The sequence below is a fragment of the Sarcophilus harrisii genome, chromosome 5 (genome assembly GCF_902635505.1).
Source record: "Sarcophilus harrisii chromosome 5, mSarHar1.11, whole genome shotgun sequence".
In the NCBI taxonomy this organism is placed as follows: domain Eukaryota; kingdom Metazoa; phylum Chordata; class Mammalia; order Dasyuromorphia; family Dasyuridae; genus Sarcophilus; species Sarcophilus harrisii.
This window is the reverse complement of record NC_045430.1, coordinates 6551808-6569171: the sequence shown is the minus strand read 5'-3', so window position 1 is coordinate 6569171 and position 17364 is coordinate 6551808. Positions and strand designations below refer to the sequence as shown.

Genomic DNA, 17364 nt, shown 5'->3' with positions numbered 1-17364 from the left:
ATATAGTCCCTGCTCCCGTGTAGCTCACATTCTAGTAGGCGATGAGGGAGATTGCAGCTGCAGGGCAGATGGAAAGCTCCGCCCGTTTCAGTAAGGATGGCAAGCATTTAGCCCATACTGGGAGCCTGACAAATGGCTATTGACTGACTGACCCAGGATCCTTAGGGCATTGCCTTTGATGACAGCTCTTCAAGCAGTGCCAGCCACCATGTCTGTCTTTGTGTAGTAAGTGCAGTTGGGAGGTAAAGGTCATTATATCCAATTTTGCTGTAGATAAAAAAAACCTTATAGAGTGCTGGTTAGAAGAGAAACAATTAGATCTACTTGTAAAGGCGTGAATGGCCTCAGGAGATAGTGATTTTCCCCTTTCTAGTATAAAAGCAAAGGATGGTCGATTGTTTGGTGAGGTTTAGAGAAGTGATTCCTATTTTTGTTAAAGATTATTTTACCCTTTCAGTTCCAAGAATATGATTCTTTAAACCCTTGGAAGAACTCTGCCTTCAGTTATCATCTGACAGGATAATTAAAAAAAGATTTTCCTTCATGGAGGGATCATAAGGAATTAGGAACATTTCTCGGGCTCTTTTGTTTCTGGGCCTAATGTTTCTCTATCACCTTGGACATGTTCTATTTCTCAAAATTCCATGAAGTAAGCAATTTTTGTTCTATGCATTCTGGATGACAAAACTGGCTTGGCTCCCTTAGCAAAGACTGTAGATCTAGACTGAGCATTGCCTCCATTTATTTGTGCAAATGCCTCCATAATAAACAATGTAGTTTCTTGACTTTATTTTTTTTTTCTTTTTAGAATGCCATATGTGATAGTTCCAACATTTTGAACAATGTAATCTTTCCTACTCGAGTCCTGAAATCCTATTCAGTAAGAAAAACTTTCTCTTGAGGGTAACAGATGGGAGGGAAGGTCAATAATGAAATGATACCATGATGTGTGACTCTTGTATTTGTGTTGTAACTAATCATAAGCCATACCATTGGTGTGTGAAATTTGACTCATTAAATTCATTATAACCCTTCAAAACAATTTTAGTTAATAGAACAGGTTCTATAAGCTGTATGTCTACAACTTTCCCTCTATACAGAATTGAATGTAACTAACATGTTAGGAAGCCATGGTGTTCTGGCTCCAGTTCATCTTGGGGACATCCGTACTGTGGAAATGGCAAATGTTACAAATTGACTTGATGATTCTTTAAACTTAAAAGTGATGGCGAAAATATTAACAATGCAGATTAAACTTGAAAAAGGGAATCTTTTGTATATCACCTCCCCCTGCGAGAGACAAGTTTTTTTGTTTATTTTTGTTTTTGAAATATTATATTTCCCTCTAATTACATGTTCAAACAATTTTTAACTTTAAAAAAGTTTTGACTTCCAAATTCTGTCTGTTCCTTCTCCCTTCCCCTTCCCTGAAACAGTACACCATCTGCTAAAGGTTATACATGTGCAATCATGTAAAACATTTTCATATTAGTCATTTTATACAACAAGACTTGAACAAGGAAGAAAGAAAAGAAAGTATGTGTTCTCTGGAGGCTGAGAGCAGTTTTCATCATCATTGTATTGCTGAGAAGAGCTAAGTCATTCACAATTCTTCATTATACAGTGTTGCTGTTACTTTATACAATGTTTTCCCGGTTCAGTTCTTTCCATTTTATATCAGTTCATGTAAGACTTTCCAGGTTTTTCTGAGAGCATCCTGCTTGTCATTTCTTATAGCACAATAATAATCTTTCACAATCATATACCACAATTTGTTCAGCCCCTCTCTCAATCTCAAGTTTTTAGCCACCAGAAAAAGAACTGCTATAAATATTTTTGTAAAAGCAGGTCTTTTTCCCTTTAAAAAAATCTATTTGGAATATAGACCTAAAAGTGGTTATGGCTCAGTGTTTGGTCTGTATTGCCCCAAAGCCTGTCGTTAAAGCCAGCACAGGCTTGGTTGTGGTTCATGCCTTTCATCCATGTCTGACTTTTCATGTTCCCATTTCCGGTTCTCTTGGCAAAGACACTGGAATGGTTTGCCATTTCCTTTTCCAGGTCATCTTACAGATGTCTAAACTGACATAAACAGGGTGAAGTGACTGCCAAGATCACATGGCTAGTAAGTGTCTGGGCAGGATTTGCTCAGGAAGAGTAGTCTTGCTGACTCTAAGCCTGCATCAGCCAGCTGCCAGCAGTTCTGCCAATTCTCCTTCCTATGTAGATGTCTCCAGTAGCTTTCTCATAGCAATCCCATGAGATAAGAGGGATAAGTGTAATGTGTTGCCTGGGGCCATCTGTTTTCTTGGGGCATGTGGAATAGGTGCCTGGGGGAAGGTTTTCCATCTACAAAGCAATGCAGCATCTCTGCTTCCTTTAAAGACACTATATTTGGATGAATCAGTGTGTCAGGCCCTCTGCCCTGGGGCTACAGAGAAAGGCAAAACTCAATCCCTGTTCTCAAGGAGCTCATGGTCTGACAGAAGAGACTACATGCAACCACCTGTGCATGCAAGAGACTACATACAGCCAGACAAGATACAGAAAGGATATAGTAGAAATAGAAGCTTAGAGTACAGGGATCCTCCTTGCCTTTAAGGAGTTTGCATTGAGGGCCGGCATCAAGGGGACCTTGGATAGGAAGGCACAGCAGCTGCATGGGACCAAGCAAGGTGTTCTGTCTGTAGAAGTTGATGCTTGGGCCAAGTCCTGAAGGAGTTCCAGGGATTACAGAAGATCAGAGCAAAGAAGACAGAACATAGAACTGGGAACAGGAAGCGGGACTGCCTGTCTTTGGATATGTAGCAAGTCTGTGACAGTCTGAGGGAACCAGCTTATAAAACACTTTAACTGCTCAATAGAGGAATTTTTTAATTGTAAATTTATTTATTTATTATTTTTTTTATTAAAGCTTTTTATTTACAAAATATATGCATGAGTAATTTTTCCAACTGACTCTTGCAAAAACTTCTGTTCCAAATTTTCCCCTCCTTCCCCCACTCCCTCCCCTAGATGGCAGGTAGTCCAATACATGTTAAATATGTTAAAATACAGGTTAAATCTAATATAGGTATACATATTTATACAGTTATCTTGCTGCACAAGAAAAATCAGATCAAGAAGAAAGAAAAAGAAAAAAAATGAGAAAGAAAACAAAATGCAAGTAAATAACAGCAGAGAGAGAGAATGCTATGTTGTGTTCCACCCTCTTCCCACAGTTCTCTCTCTGGGTGTAGATGGCTTTCTTTTATCACTGAACCAGTGGAACTGGTTTGAATCATCTCATTGTTGAAAAGAGCCACATCCATCAGAATTGATCTTCATATAGTCTTATTGCCGTGAACAATGATCTCTTGGTTCTGCTCATTTCACTTAGCAGCAGTTCATGTAAGTCTCTTTAAGCTTCTCTGAAACCATCCTGCCGGTTGTTTCTTACAGAACAATAATATTCCATAGCATTCATATATCATAATTTATTCAGCCATTCTCCAATTGATGGGCAGCCACTCAGTTTCCAGTTTCTTGTCACTACAAAGAGGGCTGCCACAAGCATGTAAACTTATTTTTAATACACATTGTTTTATGAATCATCTTGGGAGAGAAAAATCAGAGCAAAAGATTAAATAAAAGAAAAAAGAACATAGCATGTGTTGATTTATATTCACTCTCCTTAGATCTTTTTCTGGATGCAGATGATATTTTCTGTCCAAAGTCTGTTGGGACTGCTTTGACTCACTGAACCACTGAGAAGGACCAAGCCTTTCATAGTTGATCATCGCACAATCTTGCTGTTACTGTGTACAGTGTATTCCTGGTTTTGCTTGTTTCGCTCAGCATCAATTCTTGGAAATCTTTCCAGGCCTGGAATGCAAGGCGAGCAGCAACCCTTCCTCCGGTCTTGTTGCATTAGAAAGCTCATTGATGGTGGCTACCTGTATGGCTAATTAGTGTTAGTATGATAACAGACTTTCTTGAAAGAGAGCCAGTGTTGCAGAGATAAAGACTTCCTGGCTCCCACCTGTATGTTGCAAGATGCAGATAATGCATCTTCCTGAATTGTTCATGGATAGGCAAAGCTCCTTAGTAAGATAAGATAACAGGTCTTTCCCAATTGTGCATGGGAAATAAGATGTGTGAAGATGATATATTTCTTTGAATTAAGGTAATATGTGAGACAACTGAGCTGAGGAAGGAAATCTGAACTTCTGAGCATAGAAACATAGTTTAGAGAGTCACAAATAAAACCTATTACAGTATGGAATAAAATATAACACATGGAACCATTATTTGGTTTTTTCAGCTGTGTTGGTAATCAGCAGCCAACGGAGACATGATAATCAGAGTGAGGGGGAGAGATGGACTCATGTTGTACATGGAGAGGGGTTGTGCTTGAGAGAAGGTTCTCTTCTTCACTGCAGACTGGAGTAAAGGAGGGAGATAATTAAAATGAGAATGCCAAGGGGTAAGGGAGAAGGGAGGAGAATCATAAATATTCTCAGCAATACAATTTTTAAAAAAAAATTCCACGTTTTCATCTGTGGAAGGAAATAGCTGCCACGTTTCACTATTTTGGCTCAGGGCTGACTGATAGACGGATTGGAGGCAACACAGAGGACAAAGATAGGATTGAGAAGAATAAAGCATAGAGTTGTGTCAGTGTCTTTGACTGGAGAATGGAGCCTGAAATGGGTCACAGCCCTTGTTAACTCTGTGTAATTACACAGATTCAGTGGCCTTGGAGCTCCTATAAGCAGTGTCCGAGAATTGGTGAACAGCTGGACTCTGCTTTCCCCCAAGAGCTTGGAGGCCTTCTGCCCTTGCTTAGGAAGATCCTGGCCTTTTTTCACTGCTTTAGATGGGAAAGCTTCATAGCAGTGCTTAGGAACTTTGTCTAGTAGCGATGGATCCAACTCATCTGGATATCCAAAGATCCAGACTGTGGCGGGTGCTTGACTGGGCTGCTGGGTAAATTATTGCTCTTTTCCACACCTAGGTCTCCGAGGTCAAGCTCACTGTGCTTTTCAGCCTTTCCAGCTCTAAATCTGTAATGATGTGATTGTGTGAGACAGGAAGGGCATGGAAGGAATACTGCTGCCTTTGTTCCATTGCCTGCTTACCTTCTCCTTGCCTACCTGTGTAGCCAAGGACCTGCCCCCCAGGTGGGAGTCAGGCCTCCTCTTGAGTGTTGCCATGCTACGGGCTAATCAGGGAACACAGAAAGCAAGGCCAATTCTTTCTGCTGTTGTCCCTCCTGGTGTGGCTGCTTCAGTGGCTGTTGTTGGCTTTTCTTGGGACAAAGATGACCCAGTTTTCCTTTCTTTCTTTCTTTCTGCCTTCTGTTACCATGGCAGGAGGAGGCAGGCAAAAAAATGACTATGGAATACAAAATATGTAGAAGTAATAGCAAAGGAAGGAATGTAGAAGGACTTTCTTCTGGCAAGAGAGTGGTCAAAAGTGCCAAAGGAAAGATCCCATGGCATGAGGACAGAATGGTGATAAAAATAGTAGAGAAAGTCATGAGGGATATTTTTAGGGAAAAATCTTTTGTCACTTTTGTTAGAACACATCCCAGCTTTTACGTTTTGGTCAATCCAGAATGTTGTCCAGAACAGCCAAGTTCTTTGGTTACTTGTCTCAGTGAGATTCTAATATGTACTGCTAGCAAGTACTTAATCATTTTTGATAACTCTCAGAGTGGGTTTAGAGCGTTTGACTTCATGGTTGACTTGCAGTTCAGAAGTTTGTAACTTCAGAGAGTTCCTAAATTTCTACATGATTAAAGGCAGATTTTTGATGGTCTCAGGCTCAAAAACATTGCATAGGAATTCTAAGTATTAGAGCAATGCCAATGAAACAAAAAGCTCAACCTTAAATTAAGTCCATGTGTAACTCACCCTTATATTCTCTTTATTGTTTTCTCTCTCAGTTTCTCTCTGTCTCTCTTTGTTTCTCATTCATTTCTCTGCTCCATGCACATGACTCTCTCTTCTACCTTTAGGCCAGTTCACCTTGAGGGCTCACCGTGTTTATCATTTACCACAGGAAGAGATCTTTTCTTCCTGACCTCCCCAGCCAGCCCTATTCTACCTTACCCTAAATTCTTTTATAATTACATATTTTGGTAATATCTATTTATCAGTATTTAATTTATCAGTTGGCTAAGAAGCTCCATGAGGGGAAGAATTTGACTTTTGTCTCTGTATCCCAAACACCAAGCACCATGCCTTGTATATAATAGGTGCATAATAAATACTCGTATTTTGCGACAGCTCTTACATTTTATTTTTCTGTTTCTTTTCAGGTTATTGAAATAATTGTTGGAATCTCTGCAGTATTTGGTGGTATAATTGCTTTGAACATGGATGTATTAGTTTCAGGCCCATATCTTTCAGTGACATTCTTTTGGATTTTGGTGGCAGTAAGTACTGAGGAATTAAATAATCTATTTTACTCTGTATATCTGGATTAAGTTACTAAGCACTTAATAAATGTCTGTTGACTGACTGATTAATTAATATGGAGACATTACTGTTTGCGTAATGTTTTGCGTTACTTTTCACAGAAGCCTTAACAATAAATTAAATTCAGTGTATTTATTAAGCGTCAACTATGTGCAAGTCACTGTAGTTGCTACTGAATGTAAAGATTAAAAAATATTGCTTTATATGTGTAAATTTTAAAGTTTGCAAGGAGGACTATGAAATATATACAAGTAATATGTGAGAGTAAAGAAATGTATACAACATAATAAGTCATGAACATACTTCCTCTGACAAAGGTAAAAACAGTTCAGAAACTAGTAGGTAGAAAAGGGAAATTATGTCAAGAAGAAGACTAAGATGAACTTATTTGATATTCAAAAATTATTCGTGGCTTTAGAGAATAAAGTAGAGACAAGATGAAGAGAAGGTATCTGTGTATTGTTTCTTTCTGAGAGTATTTTGTTCAAGAGAGAGAGTTTTATCAATTAGTCCTTGAAATCTGATCAACACGTTGAGGGGAACAGGCATTCAAAGAAAAAAGCTAAGATCAGATTTTGGAATTTACAGATCTCCTCTGGTTATATGCTTTTTTCCTTTTAAAAACTTTCTTATAGATCACATTTTTTTTCAATGAGCAGAAATTCACTTTCTCATTCTATCCCCAACTCTCTTCCACTACTCCACATTGAGAACTGAAGAAAAACAAAAGCCATTACAAACATGTGTAGTCAAACAAAACACATGTACACATTGGCCATGACATATGCACTATTTGTTTTATATTCTGTATCCTGAATCCTTCTCCTTTCCATGAGAAGGTGAGTATGTTTTATCAAGAGTTCTCTCAAACCATGGTTAGTAAGATCATGTGATAAGAAGTTACTAAGTCAATGCTATTTGTCTTTACAATATTGTTGTTAGTGTATACACTGTTGTGGTTTTGCTCGCTTCACTCTGAATTGATCCATATAAGTTTTCCCAGGTTTGTTTGAAACCACCCCCTTTATCATTTCTTATAGCTCCGTAATATTCCATCTCATTTATGTACTATAATTTGTTCAGTTTGTCTCAAGTTGATGGATACCCTCTTAGATTCCCATTCTTTGGCACCTCAAAAAGAGGTATATCCCTATTTAGAGTTTATCTTGCTTAGGAAGAACCCCTCCCTTAATCTCTCCTCCTTCTAATTCTCCCTTGTAGCCTCTTGCTTATTTTCTTGTTGAGTGAAATGTATTTGATACCCAACTGTGTGTGACTTACTAGATAAATAGGGTTTCTTCATTAAATATTTCTACTTAATCAAAAAAATCAATCAGCAAATGTTTATTGCCTTTGAGTCACATAAAAGAAAAGAAGAATCAGATACAGCTTTCCTCCATGGGAAGGTTAGACTCCTGGGGAGACAGAGCAGAACCTGCAAAATTAATGAGCAAAACGGTAGCTAATAAACTACTAAGTTGTTCTCTGGAGACAATTAGAAGAAAATATCTATTGACCAAAGTGTGTGTAATCAATATATGCAAGTAAAGTTTGAGAAAGGTCCTATTGACATGAACTGGAGTCTTCTGTGTTTGTTTGCCCTTTGGCCTTACAGAAATGGAGCCAGGCAGAGCAGCACATTGTCTGAGACACGTTCTCAATGAACCGTTTTCTCTGGAGTGCCTTTTATCTCCTACCCTTTTAGAGATCTGCTTCATGATTTTCTCTCCCTCAGGCACGCCATATATCATTAACACACCTGAAGCCAATTTTCCATAGGATTATCTCTAGTGTGAGGAAGTGTCTCTCCTTAGGGAGGAAAATGCTTGAATATGTTTCCACTTGAGTTCAAAGAACAAGATTGCTTGCAATACTATATTATGTGAAATTTAGGTAATTTCACATGGTTTTTAGCTATTTAATCTACAAAGTATTATGAAATACAGGTTCAATAATTGAACAGCTACCCAAAAAAAACAAAAAATGAGTCAGCCCTGAAGTTGGGCCTGGGAGCATCAGACAAATATGGAGAGCGTCCCAGTTGGGTAGGACAACATGCGCACAGTCCCTGTGTCCTTGTCAGTCTCTTCAGAAAAATTGCTTCCTTGTTGGCATCATTTCCCTCTGTCCCTTCATATACAGATAATAGAAATATTATCTATAATTGTACATATGAAGATACTGTGTTGGAGAGAAGATGATAGGTCAAGGGGACTACCCATTTATGTTAAAGCCACTAGGAAGAAGCTGTCCCAGGCTTCAGCACCAATCATGTGACACTGGTTCTTGGAGATGTCATGAAACAAGTCACTGAGTAGCTTTATTGCTCTAGGTTCCAGTGTCCTTATTTCTATAGTTTAATGGGTTGAGCCCAGTGGTCTCTTGAGGTACCTTTCTGTTTCTATCCAGAAGCTCCTAGTTCTTAGAAAGCAGAGAAAGAGCATTAACTCTGGAGTCTGAAATGCTGACGTTATATTCCAAGTTGGATGCTTTTTCCCTGGTCACTTTACTGCCCGGGTCTTCTGAATCCTTACTTGTGAAATAAGGGATTAGACTAGATGGCCTCTGAGGTCCCTTCTAGTTCTGGAATTAGGATCCATGATTATTTCGTTTGATCCTCACAATGACCTTGGCAACTGTTTGAACCCCACAAAAATCATATATTTTAAAAAGCCACAGTTTGACTTATTGACTCATCCTGATTTATTGTACTTGGAAAAGAGACGGTAAGCCTGGCATGTTAAGTCAAGAAGTAATGTCATAATTAACTTCTACCTTTGAAAAGTAATCAAGGACAATCACAGAGTCATAAAAAGTTTGAATGACTTAATCTGTGAGGTTTTCCTATAATTTAAACTAAGAACTGGGTTACAAAACCCTGGAATTTCTATTATTTGTTGATGTATATGTATTTCTGTGTGTGTTGTGTTAATATATATGTTAAACTTTCCAATTTTCCCTCTTGAAACAAAATTTTCATTCATTGATGAATTAATCCACATGATACTTTGTAAAGCCACATAAAAATTTCATACTGACTTTATAATAAATATATTTGACAAAATCTGATACAATTAAAAAAGAGTAGAATTGATCTTTTGAAATAAGTACTCTTTTTTAACTTTCAGAATTATATTTTTGAAACTGTGGAAGAAGTGTATATATACACTTCTACCACAGTTGATGCATGGGTTATTTAGATAAAAAGTAACCTGACTTTTTATGTTTTCTATGCAAACATTTTTATTAAATATTTAATTTTAATATTGGATGTTAGAATGCTTGTAAAGATTCACCCTGTAATGTATTATTATTTAGTATACATTGTGGAAAAAAACAATTACTGGTAGTTAGGATTTTTTTCCGCTGGTTTAAGTCAGAAAATATCTTTACATTTTTTTCTTAGTGTTTTCCAAGTGCCATTGCCAGTCATGTAGCAGCTGAATATCCAAGTAAATGTCTGGTAAGTAAAGACTGATTCCTTATCTCCTTTTATCAATCCTTCTCTCTAAGTAGAGTTGATCAATAAATGTTAAATTCTGGTTGGTCTCTCATTCTGGGCTGATTTATTACATGGCAAGGTTCTGACAGAGTTGCCAACAAAAAGTGCCACCAGTTGGTGGATTGATTCAATCTGCCACACCTGAGCAGCCATTATTATGGAGAATACTGAGGACCTTGACCTCTGTCAGGAGGAGGCTGGCATGGAGGGCCAAATACAAGGATGCCTAGCTGGCTCTTGAATCTCTGCAGCCCACCCTCCTGATTTCTGACCCTTTATGGAATCACAGAATTTTTAAGTTGGAAGAGAGACCTCGGAGCTAAGAAACCTCTGCTAGAACATGCCCAACAACATATCCTTCCATCTGTGCTTGGAGACTTGCAATGAATGAGATCTCTTCCCCTTCCAAGACACACCGTTCTACATTTAGATAGCACTTATGTTCAGGAAACTTTTCCTTAAGTCCTTGTAAGTTTTTCCCTTTGAGGCTAAACAGTACAAAGCCAATCTCTCTCACATTTGGAGCTGTCAGGATATATATTTATATAGTCACATGTTTAGACATACCATGCAAAATACCTAGAAGATAACAGGCACTCTCTACAAGAAATTTAATATCATCCAAGGCCTACAGCCTTTCAGCATGGGACTCTCTCCTGATGGAGATTGCCAAGATATTTTCCTGAGTGGAGATAGGATTCTCTCTTGATTGGTGGAGGGTCTGATCCTTCAACCTTCTAGCTATTTGGGAACGACTTGGAGCTTGTGGATACTGTTAGTTGTTTCTGTAACTGGGGGAGGGTGTCAACAGCTCATCCAACATATTGAATACATAGATCGTTTTCAGTAGATTGCTTTCTTTCTTGGGTGTGTTAATGTTGCTTGTTCAAATTTGTTCAAAAGCTTTTCATTTTTATAACATTAAAATTACCTATTTTATCTTTTGTAATTAACTCCATTCCCTTGTTTGATTGAGAGTGCATCCATTATCCTGCTAGCTATAAAAGTTACGTGATCTGTTTTTCTCTTTAATTTATTTTATGGTACAATTTTAAATATTCAAGGAAGGTTTCTATTCATTTTGAAATTATTGTGAAATGTGGTATGAAATGTTAGTTTAAGCATATTTCTGCTAGGTTGATTTTCAGTTGTAATTTATGTTTCCGGTTTTATCAAATACCAGATTTTGGTTCAGTTATTCCCGATTCATCCTGTTCTATTAAGCTACTTTTCTATTTTTAACTAATATTGAGTGGTTTTGATGAATGCAACTTTATAATATAACTCAAGCCTGGAAATGTTATTCCCCTACTTGACTTTTTTTTTTAAAAGATTTGTAATCATTATAGATTCGGTTCTGGATCCCCATTCTCATATATGTTGCCTATATGACCTTGATACAGTCATTTATTCTTTCTCACCTTTATTTTTCTCTTCTATAAAATGAGGAGAATGGATAATCTTTCTTACCTTCTCTTGTAGCTCTAAAGCTTATGGGCTGAATGATACAGTTAAGAGAACAAGCATTGGGTTCATGGTCACTGGAAGTAGACCTAAGTCTCAACTTGGTTGCTTCCTTATCCTTGTGACCCTGAAAAAGTCACTTTTCCTCACTGAGCCTAAGTTTACTCATCTGAAAAGTGAGGAAGTTATACTAGAATGACTCATAAGGCCCTTCCTAACTCTTAGGCCAATGATTTGATGACCCTCCTTCATTTTGCTAATGAAATTATACTCTTCAACAGTTTTGTTCTTAGCTTCCAAGTCTCTCCATCTGAAAGAGAAGTCAAATATCTATTCACCTGTAAAGTTTGACCTCTTTGAAAAATTTTTAGTTACATGGGGGCACAAAGCATGATTTATTGATAAGATTTTTTATGCCATTTTTATGGAACACAGTACTCTGCTTATTTGGATAGAAAATTTGTATTTGCATATTTTAAACAAATATTTTCTACTTAATCACTGATTACAAATAAGATGTTGAAGCACTGAAATAGACATATTGCTTCTCCTTGATGATCAAGTCTGAGTCAATCTGATTGCTCTCTGATTTCATCACTGGGGGTCCATTCTCCATTTGTATATATCTTTTTTTAAAGGATTTTAACCAAAGAAGGCAGGAGAGATATCAGATGATAGATAGCATTAATAGGGATGGGAGCATCAAAGAATGCTTTTTTGATGATGGGGTAGAAGGCTTTCCTGGCTCCAACACTGGTAACCCTTTCACTCAAACCCTTCAGTGCTAACCACTGCCACTTCTGGCCTCTCCTTCTACCACCATCTCTCAGTAAACTCCCTTACTTTAAGTAAGATCTATCATTTATTTCTTTTCTTTGACTCTGACCCCTAGTACAGACCTTATCACTTTATCCTTGGACTGCTGGGGGGGAGGGTCTACGCCTGCCACACTCAGCTGTCAGATTGATCTTCCTAAGTCCAGATTTGACTTTAAGTCAGTAAACTCAGTAAATTTCTTTTGCTTCCAAGGTCAAATATAAAATCCTCTGCTTGGCATTCAGAGCCTTTTGTAATGTCCTTTCCCCCTTCCTAGTCTTCTTGCTCCTTACAACCCCTTCCCAGCATACATGTGCACACACACACACACACACACACTCTTCAAACCAACAATACTGGCTTTCTTGTGTTTCATAAGCAAGATACTTTCTCTCTTGGCTTTGGACATTTTCTTTATCTCCCATACCTAGAATGCTCTCCCTTATCATCTCCAGCTTCTGGCTTCCCTAACTTCCTTCAAGTTTCTGCTGAAATCCCCACATTCCTAAGAAGCCTTTCCTGAATTCTCTTTCATACAAGAGTTTTCTTTCTTAAATGATGTCCATTTTAGCTTGTTCATTGTTCATTTGCTTATTGTCTTTCCCATTACACTAGGAGCAGCTCCTGGAGATCAGGATCTCTTTGTATCCTCAGTGCTTATATGGCACATAGTTGGAATGCAATAAATATCTGTTGGCTTGCCTTACAGGAGTCCCAGGATGGTGTGTAGACTGTCCAGATTTTGTCTTTTACTTTTGTTATATGACTGGTCAACTTCCTTCCCAGACTTGGAAGAGATGCCTTCTATTTCCACATGTCATTCATTATTCCTAATATGCTATGGTTTATTTACAGCTATTAAGTAAGTCTGTACCGCTGGACTTTTTGATTCCTCTATGACTATATGGAATCACCAAATATTGGACTTTTAACAGATTCCCAGAGAAACCCAAGATCATCAAAAGCATAGAAGCTTTCCATCTGGAATCTAGCCTGTTCAATAATGGATGGGCCTAATTCATGGGCCATTCTTCCAAGATATATGTCCTGATGGGCCATTGTGCGAATTATCGGGATGCACAGATATTCCCAGATGCAAAGCTTCTAGAAGTAACAGCAGGATGGGGAGGGCTCAGATTGTCGGCAGCCAGGTTATTCTGACCTTTCATGGGACCAGCTTGTTTCACATACATGGGACAATCTTGTTGGAATAGAAGCTTCAAGGCAGTACGCAGTAAAATGTCAGTTCCCTTTTTATTCACAGTTCCTTTAAAGAAGCAGGTGGTTTAATAAATATTTCCTGCATTCAATTCAGTTGAATTTGTTTTATTTTTGATGTTGGAAGTCTATTTTAAGTATTTCTTCACCTCTGACACCTCACCCTAGCATGGCAATGACCTGTAGAGAATACATTGCTCTGTTCTACCAAGTGAGAAAGGCTTGGTTGGGTGAGGGCCAGCCAACTTAGTTAAACTGATTGAGGGAAGTCACTAACAGGCAACCCCCAATCCCCTAAAGTGCCTCCTCTGGCAAGAAGAGCTGTCTGGCTGTGTTGTGAGAGGACAGATCCCATCTGCTAGTGAGAAATAAAGGCAGAGTAGCTGAAAGTGGGCCGGGGACAGCTGTGATTGCTGCTGCTGCTGCTTATTCAGCTGTTCATCAGAAGTATGTCTGTCTGTCCTTCGATGTGCAGAGAGAATCCTGGACTTAAAATACATCTTTGTCTTGCTTTGAATAGGTTGAAGTTCTGATCACAATATGCAGCATCACTTCTCCATTGTTGTTCACGGCTTCTGGATATTTGTCTTTCAGCATAATGAAAATTGTTGCCATCTTTAAAGATTATCCCCCAGCAATCAAAGTACGTATGTCATTGATTTATTTTTGAGAGAATGACAAAAGATGAAATTTTGCTCTGCATGTTGATTACAAAAATTAATGGGTTTCTCTAAATCTGTCATATTCCTCACTTCTTACAGCACAATAATATTTCACTTCATTCACATACTATTGTTCATCCAGTGCCCATTTGATGAGCTTCCACTTATAGGCTCAAAAAAAGCTACTATAAACATTCTTGTCGGGTTGAGGACTGTTTCTCTCTTTTTAGGGCATGATTAGGAGTGGTATCCAGGGCCCAGAGTCTAGAATTTTATAGACCCAAATCTATTCTTCACTTCTCCTTTAGATGTAATTTTATAGCTTCCCAGACTCCTCTAGACTATGGAAATTTCTTTTCAGGATGGCTGGACCAATTCCCAACTCTACCCACCTTAGTGTGCGCTCCTCCCTTGCTCCCCATTACCACTCTAGCAGTTGTCATTTTCTACATTCATCATCTTTGACAGTCTGATTGGGTAGGAGAGAGAGAATCTTAGAGTTTTATGTTTCCATTTTTCTGAAACATTTTATCTTATGGTGGGTAGAAAGCGTATGTTTTTTCTTTGAAAAAGATCATTAAAATAGATTTATTAAATGCCTAGGGTTTGGAGGGATCTGCTAGGTACTGTCAGAGATACAAAGTGACAATACAATTCTGATAGAAGTTAAAACAACTTAAAGCTGGCCAAGTACATTATAGACATTTCATTTGATCATGTGGAGCTTACAAGATAACAGACAGGTAGCTGCAATGCAGAATATTCCATTAAAAGTATACTTGAAGGGCAGTTAGGTGGCACAGTGGATAGAGTACCAGCCTGAAGTCAGTTCGATTACAAATTCAGTTCGAATTTGACCTCAGACACTTCACACTTCCTAGCTGTGTGACCTTGGGCAAGTCACTTAACCCTAATTGACAAAGTGCAAAAAACAAAAAAAAGAAAAAAATTTATATTTGAGAATTACAAAATATTTTTGCGAATTTGAAAGGGGACTAGGGAATTTATCCACTGGAGTGGGGAGGATGGGCAGAGTAGGAAGCAGAATTATTTTAAATGTAAAGCTTAGGTAAGACATCATCCTGCTCTGATAGTTTAGCATGAATGAAACTTGCTCAGTAATGTGTTGGACTAAGGAGGGCCTTGGACTAAGTGGCCTCTGACATCCCTTCTAAATTTCAGATCTATGGTCATATGTACCCACCTCTTTTCTCTCTCATCTGTTAACTGATCAGCTGGTTAGCTCTTGGTTAATGGTTTCTTGTGGCTTTGCCAAAGTATAGGATTATCTCATTCTGGGCATGACATTAGAGATTATAGATTTAGGTAACTTCATCTTCAAATAGAGGCAAACATATCCAAATGCCCAAAGTCCTTCACCTGGACAGTGCCTGAGAAAATGAATTTTATAGACCCAAATCTATTCTTTACCTCTCCTCTCGGTATAATTTTATGGCTTCCCAGACTTCCTCGCTTAAAATCTTTTCTTGGTCATGTATATTTCAGCAATCTTATGACATCCTTCTGTTGCTCCTAATGCTGCTGCTGCTGATCCAAGCTTTTCTTACCATTGGCACTGTCATACAATGTGTTGGTTATAAAATTAAAATGAAGTTGCAAGACTCATCTTGGGGTGCCTCCCAGATAAATAAGCAAGACTTCAAAACTGTAGAGGTGAGTGCTCTCTGTTACGTGACTTCAGCTTTCTCAGTAAGGGTATCAGAAAAGTATTTCCAAACTTGTGATTTCTTTTGAAAATTGTTCTTTTCTTTGTTGCCTTTGTAAAGTAGAGCTTTAGCTTTTTTTTTTCTTAAATCAATCAGTCGTTAGGAATTTATTAAACAATTATGATGTGACAGGCACTGAGGTAAGTGTGGATTACAAAGCAAAAAAAGTGAGTTCTTCCATCCAAGAGATGACTATAATAGAAACAACATTTACAAACCAGAACCTATGTGTTAAATATACAATACATGGAGGGTGTTCTTAGGGAGGTGGTGCTAGCATCCAGAAGACTAGCCAAACCTTCTGAGTAGATAGTACTTGCTTGAGCTGAATCTTCCAGGAGGACAGAGAAGATGAGATTGAGCAGAGAAGAGGGAGAGGATTCTGGAACTGCGAGGGGCTGAGCAAAGACTTGCCAATCAGGGGTTGATTATCGTGTCCGACCATGCATCTTGAGTCAGCCAGTCTAATCTTGTAGGGTGTATGAAGAATGTAGAATGTAAGACTGGAGAGGTAGTCAGAGGCCATCCAGATCATGAAGAAATTTTCCCAACAAAAGGACTTCCTATTGAATATTTGATCCTGGATATAATAGGGAGCCATTGGAGTTTTTTGAGCAGGAGTGTGACATAGACTTGTGCTATTTAGAAAAATCACTTTTGTAACCAGAGGATTGGTTGGAGAAGAGAAAGAGAAATTTGTTTAAGGAGTGGCAAAGGCTTGAGCTTCAGGGCTGGCATGTGAGTGGAAAGAAAGAGAATTACAAGATTTGGTAATTATAAAGGTGAAAAGATTATAAACAGAGATTTAAGATGACTCTGAGATTATGGATTTGGGTAACTGGAAAGAATGATAGCCTCCTTCAGAACATTAGGGAACTTTAGAAAAGGAGAGATTTTGGGGGAAAAATAATGAGTTGTTTATGGCATATCTCATTCAAATGGGTCAATAAGTATTTGGTGATGTGGGGCAGGAGCTCAGGGAAGAGTGATGAGGCTAGATAAAGGAATCTGGGAGCCATGTACAGAGTGATGATAATTGAACTAATTGGGGTTGATGGAATCACCAAGGAGAACAGAGAGAGAAGAGGGTCCAGGACAGAGGCTGGGGTACCCCCACTTAGTAAGCATGATCAGGCAAAAGAGACTTAATAGTGTTGTTGTATTGGAAGGAGGAGCAACAAGGGAACATTGTCATGAGACCCAGGGAGGAATGGGGTCATCATTGACAAATGTTTTACAGAGAGTCATAAAGGATGAGTGTTGAAAAGAAGTCATTGGATTTAACCATTAGAAGATCCTTGATAAGTTGGGAAAGAACAAGTACAAGTGAGTGATACTTTCAGAAGCCAGATTACAAAGGGTATCAAAGAGAGTAAGAGAGGACGGATAGGCACCTAATAAAGGGGACACTATTTTCTCAAGAAATTCAGCTGAGAAAGGGAGGGCAGACATATGATCATGACTGGTCATTAGTCGATTTTCTGAAATTCAGCCATATGTTGTGATACTTGTGA

The 17364-nt window shown here is 38.3% G+C and overlaps 1 protein-coding gene and 1 long non-coding RNA gene across 5 annotated transcripts in view; one reads left to right on the top strand and one right to left on the bottom strand.

Annotated features, from left to right (window-relative positions):
* Positions 1-17364, bottom strand: part of LOC116419407 — a 70380-nt gene that overhangs the window by 9476 nt on the left and 43540 nt on the right. The window lies entirely within an intron of this gene.
* The window catches only part of MLC1 (modulator of VRAC current 1), a 28440-nt gene that overhangs the window by 9556 nt on the left and 1520 nt on the right, over positions 1-17364 (top strand). Inside the window, exons 7-11 of the mRNA XM_003770791.3 lie at positions 809-880; positions 6302-6418; positions 9868-9924; positions 13982-14104; positions 15630-15797. Of these exons, the coding sequence (XP_003770839.1) occupies positions 809-880; positions 6302-6418; positions 9868-9924; positions 13982-14104; positions 15630-15797 (537 nt within the window). The remainder of the gene's footprint in view (positions 1-808; positions 881-6301; positions 6419-9867; positions 9925-13981; positions 14105-15629; positions 15798-17364) is intronic.